Source organism: Vombatus ursinus, unplaced genomic scaffold (assembly GCF_900497805.2).
Source record: "Vombatus ursinus unplaced genomic scaffold, bare-nosed wombat genome assembly UNPS02014807.1, whole genome shotgun sequence".
Taxonomy (NCBI): domain Eukaryota; kingdom Metazoa; phylum Chordata; class Mammalia; order Diprotodontia; family Vombatidae; genus Vombatus; species Vombatus ursinus.
In genome coordinates, this window is record NW_020954585.1 from 58120561 (window position 1) to 58138623 (window position 18063).

The 18063-nt window shown below is 34.9% G+C and overlaps 1 protein-coding gene across 7 annotated transcripts in view; it reads right to left on the bottom strand.

Annotated features, from left to right (window-relative positions):
* The window catches only part of LOC114052489 (transformation/transcription domain-associated protein), a 169861-nt gene that overhangs the window by 49891 nt on the left and 101907 nt on the right, over positions 1–18063 (bottom strand). For all 7 annotated transcript variants that reach the window (XM_027875135.1, XM_027875131.1, XM_027875136.1 and 4 more), the window contains exon 57: positions 10149–10340. In XM_027875135.1, the coding sequence (XP_027730936.1) occupies positions 10149–10340 (192 nt within the window). The remainder of the gene's footprint in view (positions 1–10148; positions 10341–18063) is intronic.

Sequence of the window (18063 nt, forward strand, 5' to 3'; positions counted from 1 at the left end):
GTGCCACTGGTAATGAAAAAGAGGAGACATTTAACAGATATTCCAGAGCAGGAAAATCTGGAGCTCAATCAGACATGACGAAGAAACAAGAGGTCAAGGAAGATAGAGGATACAGCTGATGTTTTACAAGCCTTTATAACTAGAACAGAAATAAACAAAGAGGTTTTGGAGAATGAGAAAGTTTGTCTGTAGTTGGTTAGAAATATAAGTCAGGAGATTCTGAAATAAAAGGACTAGAGATAAAGATTTAGTAATTATCCATACAGAGTAGATGGGCATAGGGAGGGTAAGGGTGAGAGCAAAATTGAGGGGAAGGGGAGGGAAATAAGCATTTACTAAACACCTACTATAAGCACTGTACTAAGTACTTAACAAATATTACCTCATTTGATCCCACTTTATTTTCAACTGGAGAAGGATAGTTTTTTACTATGTACCCAATAGGTAGCTTAACTAATGTGGGCTAAATTACTACGTCTTTGTATCTCTGTAAGCATTTAGCACTGAATATACATAGTAAGTATTTAATGACTGTTATTTCCCAAGCCTCCAGCAGAGAGGACAAGGAAGCAGTCAGAAAGGGAAGAGGAGAACTGAAGAACAGAGAGTAATGGAGACATGAGCAGTATTTTGGGGGCAGAAGAATTAAGTTCCAGTCCTGGCACTGCCATCTATGTGAATGTGGCCAGGCCCTTCACTTCTTTGGGTCTCAGTTTCTTCACTGACAAAATAAGAGGTTTGGTTTAGATAGCCTCTTCCAACTTCCAGCTCTTGACATCTTCAATTCTAGAGTACTAATTTTCAGAATAAGATTGTTGCACCCATCCTGCTTAAAGTAAATAAATAAAAAGGAACCTAAAGCTAATAGTTCTCGTATGGGAACTAAAAAGTTAATTGTATTTCTCCAAAGTCTCTAGGCCCTCTTCCAAAACCCATGTATCTGATTACAACCATAAGCACTTCTATTTTGTTGACAGTAAAACTGATACCAAAATGCTTTCAAATTAGGTCGTAGGATTGTTCCTATGGAAGTCGTCTTTGTTTTCTATAAAACTGTTAATTCTTATAATATTCCACAGAGCCAGTTAGATCTTTATTTACTATTAAAATACACACACACACACACACACACACACACATATGGGTATCTACTACTAAGTGACAGACTTGACTGGCAATACAAATAAAGATAAAAGCATAAAGACCATTTCCCTATCCTTAAGGAAAAGGCTATAGTTTTCCTACAAGAATTATTAGACTGGGATTCAATCAGAGAAACTGAAGAGGCAGATGGCATTAGCAGAGGGACACTCTTGGCAGCAAGAAGGCTTGGGTTCAAGTCTTGTATCGAAGACATCCTAAACTCTTAGGGCCCACAGCAACTCTCTAAATTTCTTATATAGTCAATTATATACATTTTATGTGAAAGCTTTAGAAATAATTATTTTTTTAAATATATATTTTATTTTCCCCCAACTGCACATTAAAACAATTTTTTAACATTTGTCTTTTTTAAAGTTTTGAGTGCCAAATTCTATTCATCCTTCTTTTTGCTTTTTCCCCTCCCTGAGATGGTAAGCAATGAGACATAGGTTATAAATGTGCAATCATGTAAAACATTTCCATATTAGTCATTTTGTACAAGAAGACTTGAATAAAAGAAAAGAAGGAAATAAAAGTTACTATGGTGACAAGGAGGACCAAGGCAAAACTTAGAAGAGGACAATAGTGTCAAAATGGCTACACATAAAACCTCAAAGAGAAATGTAATTTGATCTCAGGCTCAAAAAGAATTCCTGGAAGAGCTTTAAAAGGATTTTAAAAGGCAAATTAGAGAAGGAGAAGAAAAATTGGAAAAAGAAATGAGAGTAATGGCAAGAAAATCATTTAAAAACGAATCAATAGCATGGAAAATTAGATACAAAAATCTACCGAAGAAAATAACTCCCTAAAAAATAGAATTGGCCAAATGGAAAAGGAAGTACAAAAGCTCACTAAAGAAAATAATTTCTTAAAAATTAGAATTGATCAAGTAGAAGCCAATGACTCCATGAGACATAAAGATATAATAAAACAAAATCAAAAAAGTTTAAAAAAAAAAAAGAAAATTTGTGAAATTTGTCATTGGACAAACAACTGACCTAGAAAATAGATCTAGGAGACACAATATAAGAATTACTAGACTACCTCAAAGCCATGCTAAAAAAAAGAAAAAAAGCCTAGAGAACACCTTTCAAGAATTTATCAAAGAAAATTGTCCTGATACACTAGAACCAGAGGGCAAAATAGAAATTGAAAGATTTCACTGATCACAACCTGAAAGAGATCCCAAAATGAAAACTCCTAGGAACATCATAGCCAAATACAAGAGCTCACAGATCAAGGAGAAAGTATTGCAAGAAGCCAAAAAGAAACAATTCAAATATCATACAGCTACAGTGAAGATCACTTGGCAGCTTCCACATTTAACTGGAAGACCTGGAATACAATATACTGGAAGGTAAAGGAGTTAAGATTACAACCAAGAATCACCTACCCAGCAAAACTGAATATAATCTTTCAGGGGAAAAAAATGGGCATTAATGAAATAGAAGACTTTTAAGCATTCCTAATTCAAAGACCAGAGCTGAATAAAAAAAAAAAATTTACCTCCAAATACAAGATTCAAAGGAAACACAATTATGTTATTTTAATTGTGCTGAGTTTTTCATACAGGAAAACACCAAACTATATTCTAAAAAAGGGAAAAAAACCTATTTAAAGAAAGACAGCCTCAAAGCCAGTAAGAACTTGATTTAAATAAGTCCTGTTTATGAAACATACTGGATGTGTGACCCTAAGCAAGTCTCTTAACCTGTCAAGTGCCCTAGGCCAGTGGTATCAAATTCAAACCCTGCATGCCATGTATTGACCTTAAAAACCCCCACAAATAAATATTATCTTTGCTTAATTGTATGTTTTTTTATTTTGTTAAACATTTCCCAATTACGTTTTTACATGCTTTGGCTAAACTCAGGAGTTTTGCTTGGACAGTTTTGTGGTAGAGGGTTTGACACCTCTACACTAGGTATCTCTCTAGGACTTAAAGTTGAAGAGAAAGTTTCAACCTGCATTAGTAGAGGGAGTTTCCTCATTAGGGAGTTCCATATACCAATGAAATTATAAAATCCAATCCCCATACCTTTAGTACACTTTATAAATACAATATTACAATAATAAATATTTAGACATTAAAGTGAGTAACCACTTGTATTATTACAATACCTCCAATGAGAAGTTAAATTTATCAACTACTTCTGCATATATCTTACTGACATGCAACATATTCATATTTTCCAGATAATTACAAACCAGAGTACATGTATATGGCTCAGTAAATGTTAATGTGGGAGAAAAAATTCACTTTAACAAATTATACATACACACACATACATGTATGTATATATGTATGTTTATTTATCTATTTATTTTGGCAGAGGGGAATTCATTTTGAATGAACACATTTGAGATTTTGGGGATTCTACAAAAATGAGTTATCTGTTGTCACAGGACAAATTCTGAAATCCACAAATACTAAAGGTAAGAGACTAAGTTATGAAAGGAAAAAAATTATTTCTGTTGAACTCCTAATTTCCGGTGGAGAGGACTGACAAACTTAACTAAGTTCATGACTTCATTTCAGGGAAAAAGCTTAAATACTAGCTATGTCAAAATAAGCCCACAGTTACATAATTAAATTTCTTAAAGCAAAATAACAAAAACTAGTCTGGGAGTCATTAGGCAAAGTATTGCTCATCCAACAGCTTAACTTTTATCCTATCATTTATATTTAATGTACACACTTGACATTAAATGGAATTACTGAAATACAAATTTGCTTCTCAATTTTCATTTTTATCATTCAAGACCTACTTTTGACATTTTTATACTGAGGATAGATGGATAGACTAGATAAATAGATGGATAGAAAGATAGATGAATGGATGGATAGTAGGTGTAGAGAGCTTTATTTATATCTTGGCAAATATGCAGTCATATTCTCACACAGGGAAACAAGTGTAAATGGATGACCTGGGGGCATTATATATTATATTACATTATATACTATACAGTAATACTTTAAAAGCGATATTGTTGTCCTTGTGATATTTTTCAACAGCTGGACTGAAATAACTTGAAATAGTCTTCAGAAATGACTTTAGTCACTCTTGCTTTCTTATTTGACTATCAAAGAATTGAAAACAATTGATGGTTGTACACAAGGATTTCAAGACTAATAACAAGCATATGTTTTAATTTAAATTCCCCTTCTGCATTATCTCTCGATAAAAGTGTCAGATGATCCTGATGCCCTTCAAATCTTGGTTTTCTTTCTTAGAAATGTAAGTTAATAGAAGACATCTTTTCCCCGAGTAAGACTGTTTCATCTGCATTAAAAATTTGTTGATCAGTACATCCACCTTCTTCAATTACTTTCATCAAAAGATTAGGGCATTTTAGCTACCACATCCACACTTCACTGGCCTCTTCTTCAGTTATCTTAAAATGCAATTGAACTTGATTTTTAAAGTGAACCAATCAATCTACTTCATTTCCATTTTCCTTCACTGTCTTAAATAAACTTGAAGCTTCTGTATGAATGGCTGCTCTGCTAAGAGGAATGAGTTTTTTTATTGCAAATGTCAATCTCTACAGCTAAAAGAGTCCATTCCTATCACTATAACACTTCTTTTCCTTGTTGTTGTTTGCAAACCACAAAAAGATGATAAAAGTTGTTTGTTTGTTTTTTAATTTTGCTTGGGGGTTTTATAATATTCTGTCCCTTAAATTCCAACATTCTAACATCTCATCCTGTTTTAGGGTTACTAGGACCATGGTCATGCTATTCAATTATATCAAATTTCTGTCCTAATGAAATAACAAGCCTCTTCCTTTTTGCACTGGCAGAGTCCCATTTCAAGTGTTCTTCCTTTTGTCCATTAACGACTTGTTTTAAAAGTGTTAATACAACTTTGGTAATATAGTACAGTAATGTTAAACTTAAATAGAAACCTATCCTTGCAGGCCACATTATTGACTTAGAGAACCACAACTTAACATGATCAATATTGCATTATATATATTTATATGTTTTTATTTAAACACTTCCCAATTAGATTTTAATCTGGTTCTGTCAGGATTTTTACAGGACTCCTGAGGAGGCCTGGAGACCTCTGATAGAGTACACAGAAGCATATTACACCTACACACAATGATGTAGCAATGTGTTAAAACCTTCAACTAGCTCATGTGCATTTCATTAACTAAATTTTTGATTGCATTAAATGTGTCCTATTATCATTTGATAATTCACTCTAAATCAAATTTTTCATTATTTGAAATCTTATCAATCACAACCTGATTGCCCAGTTACAGTTTCAAGAGGGAAAGAATGCTAACAAGGGCTAGGACTAAGAAAGACCTCATATAGGAGTTGGCACTAGAGCTTCCAGAAGTTCCCTTTGGAAACTGTGGGAAACAGCCAAGAAGTCAGTCTGATGGGAACAAAGAACATGTAAAGGGGTGGGAATGAGGATTAATATGAAATAAGACTGGAAAGACAGGTGAGGGACAGATTATGGAGGTCTTTAAATGCCAGGATGAGGATTCTGTGTTTTATCCTAGAAACAATAGTAAGCCATCAATAATTTGTGAGTAGGAGAGTGACATGGTCAGATCTGTGTTTCAGGAAAATCAATATGGTAGCAATGTGGAAGATGGATTAGATAAATCAAAGACCAGAAAGAGATAGTTCAATTAGAAATTTATTAAAATAGTCCAGGTGAGAGATGGTAAGGGCTCAACAAGGACAGAAGCTAATATTTGACATTTTCTATGTGGATAACAACTTGTTATTAAGATATTCATAAAACAATGGATAACAAATGTTTCAACAATAAGCAAACCAAACCTTCTTGGAGGAATGGAGAAACCATCACTACTACTACTACTATAATACTCAAATGAATAAGGCATCTTATTTATTTAGAAGTTCTCTCCAACTATACCAAATGCAATTCACATATACTTGTCCATTTTCCTTTAAGTTCACCCTATGGGGTCCAGGATCAGTCCAGTGAATAGGCTAATGGGCTTTTCTGTTTTCTTCTGACATCACAGTGAACCAGTGGAGCCCTAAGGCTGTCCACCCTAACCATATGATCACTCCATCTTCTCTTCCTAGCAGACAATTCTCTGATGTAATTTTTTTACTTCCATTCTTATTTGTGGTGCCTCAGTGTTACAGTCCTTTCATTTTCTTGCTGTTATGTAGCAATACCAGTTGAATACTGATACTAGAGAGAAGCCTTTGCTTTCATGGGAAGTTTGGAGTCTTTAAACATGCTTTGTAATTTCCCTAATGCGATCTAGCCCACCTTCCTCTTCTTGTTCAATTCTGGGTACAGCTTGGAGTCATCACTTGTACTGCCCATCCCATGTAAGCTCTATTAAGATGTCGACCCAAATGAATGTTGTAATCTAGGCAGTTGACATTCATCATCTCCACAAAGTGCTAGTCCAACATCTTAGTATTGCATAAAGCTGACCCCGAGTTCTTGAAGGTTGTGCCAATGGAGCATAAGCTCCACTGCCAGAGCTGGTTCTACCATGATTGAAAGGCTTTGAGCATGGCACAAGCAAAAGATGAGACTTGTTTTCCAAGAACCAACCTAGCTAAGAAGGGAGAGGCTCATCACCAGGGTACTGGCCACTTGAGAATAAATTTTTTGACCACGGTAACCGTGAAACAAAGAAAATGGAAAATGGCTCCCAGTCCTGTGCAGCTCCCTGCTGCTTTTCTAGGAACAGTGTCAATGGCTGGAGAAAGGGAAGAGGGTGCTTGTCTTCAGAACATCTAAAACTTTATTTTGACTCTCAGTATTCTAAATGTTAGATATCTGTCCAATAATCAATGAGTGGATATATTGCTAGAGGACATAAATCAAATTGATATTGACATTCCACTATGAATAAAAGAAGTGGTAGCATGGTTAAGAAGTACTTCTTGGACAGTCAAAGAAAGAAGCTGACAGGATGAATTTGCTCATATATGCAAAAGCATCATATCATGGGATATTTGGCCACTGTTATTGTAGTTTTAGTAAAAATTACATTAGAAAAGTTCATCGTAAAATTGATTGCTACTCATATACCAGAGTTAGTTGCTAGGAAAGAAGGGGTAGAAAAATTCTACAAACAACTTAAGATCCTCCCAATTCTTTCAAAGTACAGTCTGATACTTGGTGACTTCAACGTAAAGGCAGAAAAAGGAAAGGATGAGGAGAAATATATGAGAAGGCATGATTCAGAAAAAATGTCAAAGTTTTTTAGTTACATAGAAGCTTTATGCTTTAATATCCTAAACTCCATTTTTTAAGAAAGGAATTGATATTCTTGATGATTGACATTATGAATACCAAATAACAACACAAAAATCAAAATGGATTATATTTGAACAGACATGACAAAGAATTTTTAGTGATGTAAACGTTAGTCCTGAATCAGCTATCTCTGTGCACTTAGACTATCAACTTATCAGAACGAAGGTTAGGATCAGTAAAAAACAAGAAAAGAATAACAGAAACAAGAAAAGAAATGGCATACAAATAAAATATCTTACTCCTAAACTATTAACACAATTAAATGGCCATCAAAATGGGAAATGGACAACAGAAATTACATTGAAACTAATTATAATTTTATACAATAACTTTACCAATGTAAAGTAATTGCCACATTAAAGACCCAAAGAGTCCAGAAGGTGCATTGTTCAGCAAACTTTACAGAAAGTTACCAAGCAGAGAGAAAGAACTTCCAAAAGCAACTTTGAATTAGGAACTCAATTACAACAAAATCTTACTGAGAAGAATGGTGGATGATAAGGAGTAGAATGAACTTATAAGCAGAGATAAAGCAATGGAAGGGAAAACCAGTTTGGAATGAATGGCAAGATGGTCAGCTAAACAAAGTCAGTGCAAAGATAGTTAAAGACCAACAAACAGAAGAAAAATGGGCAAGATTTATAAAAATGACTATTAATAGGCCTTTTTTTCCATCAAGGATGAAGCAGAACACTTGGGACAATAACATCACAATTCCTGATGTGATCATACAAAAGGCAGAAATGGCAATGAAGACAACAAAGATGAGGAAAGCAACTGGACTAAACCAAGGATTCTACATAGCACGGCTCCATGCTAGGGGCAATACAATTTTAAGGCCTCAATATACAACCGAGGGATCAATATACAAAGGTAGCTAAATGAAGGAAAAATATAATAAGCATACAGAAAAAGACCTTACTAATACTAGAAAAACGTGATTAAGAAAACATCAATAACTACCGAACTAGATGCCTATACTCCCCATCCACACAAAATCTTTAGTTATCTAAATATGAATAAAAGAATCTTCAATGAAAGTATTGGTAGCATGCCTTCCCATTACTAACAGACACATAGCGTTAACATCTCACAATTGAATGAAAAGATACAGAGAATATAAGATTCCACTGTGCTTATGGCTTGATTATGGAAAAAAATGATTTGACCTGGTAGTGGAAAACTCTGCCTTACAAGCTCTTTTTCAACAAGGTATCTCTCAATCATACTTCAAAATCATTCAAACTTCCTTGAAAGATATATTAATAGAATTAACTCTGTTCAAAAGTCTTCTGACAATAAACTTTAGGAGAGGCATGAAAGAGGGAACTGTGCTCTTGCCAAAGATGTTCACTGCTGTGATAGGGAAGAAGCATCAAAGATTTCAAGTTTCTGATTGCTTCCCTATGCATGATAAGGTTCTCCAGAGGCTCCTCTTGGTGGATGACACTATACTGACTACATCAAGCAGAGCCTCCTCAAAGTGATTTATAATCCATACAAAAAAGACCATGTGGATGACTGTATCTATTTCCAAATCCTAGAGGTCTAAAAATTCAAGTTTTATGTTTTAAGCCTGGAAGATAATTCTGTGATGACTACTGAAGGGGCCTTGAAATGAAACAGCAGTAACACAAACTAGGATCTATTAGATCTGGAGAGGGCTCCCTATCAGTTTCTCTATGTCACACAAAACCAGAGAAAAAGTACTAATAGGTAGGGGTAGATAACCAGGGGGTAAGAATGCCCTTGTCCTAAATTTCTAAAAGTGAGCAAAGTTTCTATTAATAATCCCACGTATATTAAGCACTGAAGGCAATCGGTGGTAAACTATGTGCAACTACAGAGAGAGGTTTGTTATAAACGGCTTCTCTGAGCTCTATGATCCTGTAAATGCAAAATGTGTACTACTGCTTCTCTTTTACCAAATCTCAAAGTTTTCTTCCTTCCCCAACACCCTGCTCCAAGTAAAAGGGGAATGACGGGAAAGGAATAACCATTTATATAGTACCTCTATGTGCCAATCACCATGCTAAGTGCTTATATTAACTCATCTGATCCTCACAATTACCCTGGGGGGTAGGTCTCCATTTTACAGTAAGAAACTGAGGCAAACAGGTAAAGTAACTTGTCCATGGTCATACAATCGCCTGAGGCCAGGTTTGAAATGGGTCTTCCAGCCTCCAGGCCTAATACTCTCTTCACTGTACCACCTGGTTGCAAAAACTTGCCTAGTGTTGTTGTTGTTTTTTTTTACATCTGTCTCAGGTCAAATAATTGGAGAACTTGAATGAACACTCTCCAATCCTCTGTTGTCCAGACCACAGAGAAAAGACAAAGTTTCTTCCCTCCCTTATTTACCAAATTTACAATCCATATCTAAGAACCACAAGTTCACAAGTTTCACAAAGACACTAATGGATAAATACAATTTGGTCTAATTTCATGGGCTTTTTGACACATACATTAATGAAAATTTAATTTTATAAAATATGGAACAGGAAACAGATTATCACAGCAAGTAAAACCCCTAACTGCTCAAAGTACTATTCAAAGTTGTACAACAAAACAATATGAAAATAAGACTAACCAGTAGTAATAAACATCATAAATGATGCTTACTACAACAGATACATCTACTCCCACCTTTCTTTAGTTAAAAAAAAAAAGACTTCTCTTCAAAACTCTGGGTATTAAAGTGTTAAACGTATTTTTCCTTCATCTTACCTGAAGAAGGGGAGTGTGAACATGGGAAACCACATGAGGAAGTCTTCGCCATTCTCGAATGGCCAGACTGCTAGCCATCTCCACAAGACGCTCAATGAAGTTAAGCTGCTGTTCTTCAGGGTGGCAAATAGCTAAGTATCCTCGATACATATTGACTTTCCATGCCATCTCTTTTGGGCAACTAAGTTCTACCTAATGGAAAAAAAAAACAAAACACAAAACCAAGAATATCTTTCTTCAAATTACCACTGGTGAAACTGTGAATTACCGTGCCCACTTAGTAAAAAAGTGGCACAAATGATACCAAGGAAAAGACAGAAAGAATTCTATTTCTCAGGAATATCAGCGAGAGCAGGATGTGCATTTCTCAGCATAAAGAGGCAATGTTATTTTTTTTAAAAAATAACCAACTATTGTATTAACCTGGCTAACTAATGAAAATCACTTTGCTTTGGTGTTAAAAAAAAAACTACCTGGTGAAAATGATTCCATTTTAGCTATTTTCTCCTTGTTCTTTTATAATCTAACGAAGAAGGGGAAATAAATTCCAACCAGGAATCCATGCAAGGAGTTATTCCCAAAAAGCTACTTTGTGCTTTAGGAGATTAAATTGCTTTATAGTTCAATCATCACAGCCCAGACACCAACCAGCAGGTGGACTGCAAGGGTAACTTCTTAGGTCAAAGGTTGGGTCTTCCACTGTTATAGTGACTTAATTTGACTAATGTCTTTTAAAATAATAGAGCTTTTTAAAAACAATAAGCGTGTTTGATTTCAAATTTTGTTTTTTATTTGTTCCACTGTTTAGAAATTAACATTTTTCTGGTCTCAACATAGCCTTTCTTTTTAAAAGCAGAGGACAGAAAAAGCATTAATAGAGAAGTTAAAGTACTGATTTTAGGTTTATAAGTATTGCTATACATATATTAGTAGACATATATAGAAAGAAGTATATACATATAGATACATTCAATAACTGAATATAATATTTTTTAAACGAAAATTAGTTCAATTCAAAGGCCATGGTGTTTTTGTGCTTAATTTTTAAGTGGATGATTAAACGTTTTGTAAAAACTTTAAATACATCTAAAGAGCATGTTCTACTCATAGTTTTACATGAAATCTGCAACTGAAATTGTTTAAATTTTTAGCCTTATCTCTATCATCCAGTATAAATGTTTCTTTACTAAAACTTCTCACAGTACAACCGACTAAAACAAAAACAAATATGCAATTACGGACAGCTGACAATTCTCATATTATAAACTACAATTATTGCCCGTCAGAAATAACCAATTCACTCATTTTCAATATACAGACAGTAAAAAAACAAACAAAAAAACCATATTCCACTCTCTACTTCAAGGTTTGGAGCACCTAGTCACTTATGTAATGGTGTAAACACTTATGCTGAACACACTTATAAGAAAAAGATTCTTAACTTAGAGTATGTGAATTTAAAATTTTTTCTTTTGCTAACTATATTTAAATATAATTGGTTTTCTTTATGATCCTATGTATTTTACTTTTATGTATTCAAAAACATTTTTGTAAGAAGGGGTCCATGGGCTTCTCCAGACTGCTAAAGGGGTCCCTCACATGGAAACAATTTAGAACCTCCTACATTAGAATGTGAGCTCCTTGAGAAGCGGGATTGTTTTGGTCTTTCCTTTGTTCCCCTAGCACTCAGCACAGTGGTGGGCACATAGTAAACTCTTAAATAAAATATCTGCTGTTCGTCTTCTGGACTAGAGTAACATGCTCCATGAACATACAAATAAGTTTATCAATTCAGGTAATTCCTTCAATTTTAATTGAGGGCAAAGCTTCCCTAGCTATTACACACTTTAATTATTCAATTAAACTAGGACTCAAGGGGAAGGAGAAGTCATCTTTGAGAACTGTCTTAACCAGGACATGGTTATTGGTAATATTTTAAATTACAATAATGTAATCATAATGTTAATGGTTTCATAATTTAACACTCGAAAAAATGAGCAGTTTGGCTGGAAAATTTTTTACAAGTTTCTCTGATAAAGGACTCATTTCTCAAATATAGAGAATTGAGTCAAATCTATAAGAATATGAGTCATTCCCTACTTGATAAATGGTTAAAGGATATGAACAAGCAGTTTTCAGAAGAAGAAATAAAATCTATCTATAATCATATAAAAAAATGCTCAATCATTACAGCTTAGAGAAATGCAAATTAAGACAACTCTGAGGTACCACCTCACACTTATCAGATTGGTTAATACGATAGAAAAGGAAAATGACAAATGTTGGAGGGGATGTGAAAAATGGGGACACTGATTCACTGTTGGTGGAGTTGTGAACTGATTCAACCATTCCAGAAAGCAAATTAGAACCATGCCCAAAGGGCTATAAAACTGTGTATATTCTTTGACCCAAAAATATCACTACTAGTCTCAAAGAGATTTAAAAAAAAAAAAAAAGGAAAAGGACCTATTTGTGGTGGCAAAGAACTGGAAATTGAGGAAATGTTCATTGATTGCAGAATAGATGAACAAGTTGTAGTATATGATTGAGCTATTACTATTATATTGTGCTATAAGAAATGATGAGTGAGATAATTTCAGAAAAACCTGGAAAGGCTTACATGCACTGATGCAAAGTGAAGTAAGCAAAACCAGGAGAACAGTACAGACAGTAATATCAATATTATACAAGGATCAATTGTGCATGACTTTGCTATTCTCTGTTATTACAAAGATCTAAGACAATTCTGAAGGACTTATGATGAAAAATGCTAGCCACCTCCAGAGAAAGAACTGATGGAGTCTGAATGCAAATTGAAGCATACTTTTTTTAAACTTTGTTTTATTTTTCTTGGGTTGGTTTTTTTTGGTCTGTGTTTTCCTTCACAACATGGCTAATATGGAAATATGTTTTGCATGATTCTATACATGTAATCTGCATCAAACTGCTTGCCTTCAAAGTGGAGAGAAGAGAAGGAGGAAGAGAATTTGGAACTCAAAATTTTTAAAAAATTTATGTTAAAAATTCAAATATGTTTTTTAAACCAGTAGTTTTTATTTTTTGGCATTTCTAAAGCCTTGCAGACGAAGAGAAAAAAAGCTGCAAACAATTCAACCAGTCTTTAACTTATCAATGTCATAGCAATGAAAGGAAAGGTAAAGTTTTCTTTTAGGTCTTGGTCTGCTAGGGACCAAACTTAATTATACATATCTAAATATAACTATATCTAAAGGAATATGACAGAAAGAATTAAAAGGTTTGTCCTAGGGTCAGTTATTCCCAGATGGTTTCTTTTTTTCTCTAGCTTTACTACTGACCTTGTTTCTATATTGTCATTTACATGCCAGAGTTCAGGCCAAAGTTCAAGACTCAGTCTCATTATTCAACTCTCTGCCCATCAACTAATTATGTTACAAATGTTTGGTATATTAACCTTATGGTATATCCAAATACAATTACAGTATATAATGATTAAGTATCAAAAGAGTATTTTTTTTTAACCAAACGACCTCCACATGGCACAAGAAATGGTAAAGACAGTCATTAGATCAGTATTTTCCTTTAAAATTGTAACTAGATCAACAATATAACAGGCCAACTGTTGGAAGGCAAAAAACAGTCACGTTACAGCAATCTTCATGTCATAATAGCATTCCTCAAAATAAGATAAGAAAAGTGCCTTATGTTTAACAATTTATATAACAATATTTGTAAAGATAGATAACTGAAAAACTTGGGAACTCAGATAAACCAATGATCAGACATGATTCTAAACAACTCATGATAAAAAAAGCTACCTACCACAGAGAGATGGTGGACTCAACATGCAAAAAAAAGACAGATTTTGACAGAAAGGCAATGGACTCATACAGATTTAAGAGAATTCTGGGCAGACACGGTCAATTCAGGAAGTTTTTTTGCATTTCTTATGAGGGTTTCTTTTTTTCTCAATGGGGATGTGGTGGGGGAGAAGAATGGGAATGAGGATTTTCATTAATTCAAAAAATAAAATAAAAACCTGGGAGAATAAGTTCAGAAGAGGGTAAGGGTTTTGTTTTGTTTGGGGGGGAGGCAGAAGGAATAATGAATGCTGTTTTGAACCTGTTAGGTTTGAAATGTAAAAAAAAAACCATCCAGTTCTAAATGTCCAACAGGCAGATGGTGATGCAAAGCTCAGGAAAGAGACCTGGGGCTACATAAGTAGATCTAATAATCATCTGCATTAAGATAATTGAGCCCATAAAGTAGTTGAGATCACTAAGTCAGAGACTTAGAGATGAGGTCTCAGGAAAGAACCTTGGGGAACACTCATACTTAATAGATGTGATATGGTTAAAGAATCATCCAAAAAAAAAAAAAAAAAAAAAAGAGCTAATCAAAAAAACCCAGATTGGATAAAACAGTGAAACAATGGTAAACAGAAAAGTCAAGAGATGAGGCTTGAGAAGACATTAGATTTGGCAATTAGGAGATCAATGGGGAAACTAATGGATAGAGTAGGGCTTAGAGCCAGGAAGATCTGAACTTAAATCCTGCCTCAGACACTTGTGTGTGGCCATGGGAAAGTCACTTAACTCCAATAGCTCCTTGTCACCTACAGGATCAAATATAAAATCCTCCCATTAATGCTTAAAGCCCTTTTTATATAAGCTACCAACCCACAAACTTTCTGGTCTTCTTACAACATACACTCCAACCCTCCCACCCTCATTTTCTCTTTGATCCAAGGGCATTAGCCTTCTTGCTATTCCTTCCATCTCTCATTTCCAGTCAGTCCCCAGGCCTAGAATGTTCTTCCTCTTCTCTGCCTCTTGGCTTCCCTCAAGTTACAGCTAAAATTCCACCTTCTACAGGAAGCCTTTTCCAATCCCTCTTAATTTCAGGCGTTTCCCTTTATTGATTATTTCCCATTTATCCTGCATATAGCTTGTTTGTACATAGTTTTTGCATGTTGTCTCCCTGTTAGAATGGGAGCTCCTCAAGGGCATAGTCTATCTGTTTTTTGTATCCTCTGTTCTTATCATAATGCCTAGCATATAGCAGGCACTTAAAAACTGCTCATCAGTTGCCTGACTTAACTTCTGTACTTCATTTTCTTCATCTGTAAAACAAGGATACGAATAAAACCTACCAAATAAGGTTCTTGTGAGGATCAAATAAGAAAGCATATATAAAACAATTTTTGACCACAAAGTGCTAACCCCCACCTTTCTTCTCTTCCTCCCATTAGAATGTAAGGTCCTTGAGGGCAGCAACTGTCTTTCTTTTTACTTGTATTTGGATTTCCAGCTCTTAGCAAGCGCCTGGCACACAGTAAGTACTTAATAAATGCTTGCTGACTGACTGACATCATCATTTGTAATCTGAACAGTTTCAGGTGAATGATAAGGTCAGAATCTGAATGTAGGGTTTAAAAGAGTGAGAAGAAAAGAAATGAAAACACCAACTATAGATGGTTTTATCAAGAAGTTTAGCTTAGAAGACAAAGAGTGCAATAACTGGCATGATAGGATCTCATGAAGGTTTGTTTTTTTTTTTTTTTTAAAGAATGGGAACCTTATATATGTTTTTAGGCAAAAGGGAAGGTGTCAGGAGACAGCAAGAGTTTGAAGTTTAGGTAGTGAAATAACGCTGGGAGCAATCTTCTGGTAAAGAGGAGGGGTGCATGCAGAGGGGTTAGCCTTGGCAAGCAGAAGGGCATCCTCATAAGGACTGAAGTAAAGGAGGGAACAGTAGGGGAAGATGTCAGAAGAATGTGAAATTAGGAGGAGGGGTGAAGTGAGAGTCCTTGGCAGATGAACAAGGTGGACGGGTGGCCAGGAAGGCAGATCAGAAGCTAACTATGAATCCCAAACTTAGATTTCTATCCATGATCTCTTAAACTCCAGGACTCCAGTGCTCAGCAACACAATGGAAAGAGTAACAGGCCTGTGACGAAAGTGACCAAAACACTTTGAGGTCACACATTTTGTGTGACCATGGGTAAGTCACTTAACCTGTTTGTCTCAGTTTCCTCAACTGTAAAATGGGGTATAATAATAGCATCTAATTCACAAAAATGTTGTAAGGATCAAATGAGATGACACTTGTAAAGTGCTTACAGTTTCTGGTACAAGTTCCTCTCTTCCTCCAGAACTATCACTGACAACTCACATTTAAAAATAGTTAAACCTGAACCTCCTTCTGACTTCATTTTTGTCAGTAGTATCACTAATAACCTAGTCTCCAATGTTTGATACTTTAATTTTTATATTCAACTCTTTCCTCTTTCTTTCTATCCAAGCAGTTAACAAATTTTATAGAATCTCCACAACATCTCCTGCATCTACCTGCTCTTCTCTATTCTCATTATCAACATCCTAGTACAGACTCTTCATTACCACTCATTTGGATTACTGCAATAAGCCTCCTAACAAGTTTCCCCCACATCCTTTCCTTCAGCCCAATCTTCACATTGCATGCATATCACTTCTCTGTTCAAAAATTTTCAGTGGTTCCTTATCAATAAGAGTCCAAATTCCTTGACTTGGCATTCAAGGCTCTCTATGCTCTGGGGCTACCCTACTTTCTCTGCCATCTCATACTACTCCCCAACACATAGATTATGCTTTGTTTATTGAATATGCTCCTGCATCTTTGCTACGCCTTAAATATCTATCTTTCCTTCTTCTTTTCACCTACTGAATGGTGACCCATACTTTAAAGCCCAGCTCAAATGCTTTAAAAGAAGTGGTTCTCAAAGTGTGAACAGATAAGCCCTCTGGTTCCTAGGACTTTTTTGGGGAGGGGGTAGGGGAACGGGGAGGGTAGTCTTTGAGGTCAAAACTATTTTTTTTTAATTTATTTATTTTTAGTTTGACATTCACTTCCATGAGATTTTGAGTTTTAAATTTTCTCCCCCTCCCTCCCTGAGATGACATACAATCTAATATAGGCTCTACATATGCATTCATTTTAAGCATATTTTCCCGTTAGTCATGATGTAAAAAACAATTAGAACCAATGGGAGGAATCACAAGAATGAAGCAATAAAACAAAACATGCTTCCATCTGCATTCAGGCTCCACATTTCTTTCTCTGGGTGTGGATAGCAATTTCTATCATGAAGAGTAACTACTTTTTTTTTTCCTTTTTTGGTGAGGCAATTGGGGTTAAATGACTTGCCCAGAGTCATACAGCCTAGTGAGTGTTATGTGTCTGAGGACGAATTTGAACTCAAGTCCTCCTGACTCCAGAGCCAATGCTCTATCCACCGTGCCACCTAACTGTCCCTCAAAACCATTTTCTTAAATAATATTTTCTTTTTCTGTTAAAATAGTCTTCCTTTTTCCTTTTACATATCTGAAAGAGGCTAGATATTTTTTTCATAAACACTTCAACTACAACAACTTATTGCAAAAGACTGAATGCAGAAGCAGATGAGAATCCAGCTGACTTTTACTAAGCCAGACATTAATTTGCAAAAATATGTAAAAACGTGCCACTTTTCTAATTTTTGTTTTGGAAAACACAACTTTTAAAAAATAAAAGTTATTTATGTTAATTGACTTATTATCACTATTTTAAATGAATAAATAAATATTTTTAAAAGTTATCAGTTTGAGGCAGGGAGGGGGAGAAAAATTTAAAACTCAAAAGCTTATGGAAATAATTGTTGATAAATCAAAATTAATTAATAAAAAATAAAAATAAAAAAGTTATCAGTTTTCATTACTGATATCATAAATATCTAGAGATATAAATCACATAAAACAAAAGCTCTTTGGGGGTGGCTCAATAATTTTTTTTTCAATCAATCAACATTTATTAAGCACTTACAGTGTGTCAGGCACTGGCAAAGTAGGACTACCCAAAATGTTCCCTAGTGCCATGTGGAGTATTTCCTATACAAAGCCAAAGTAGAAGGGGGCTCCAG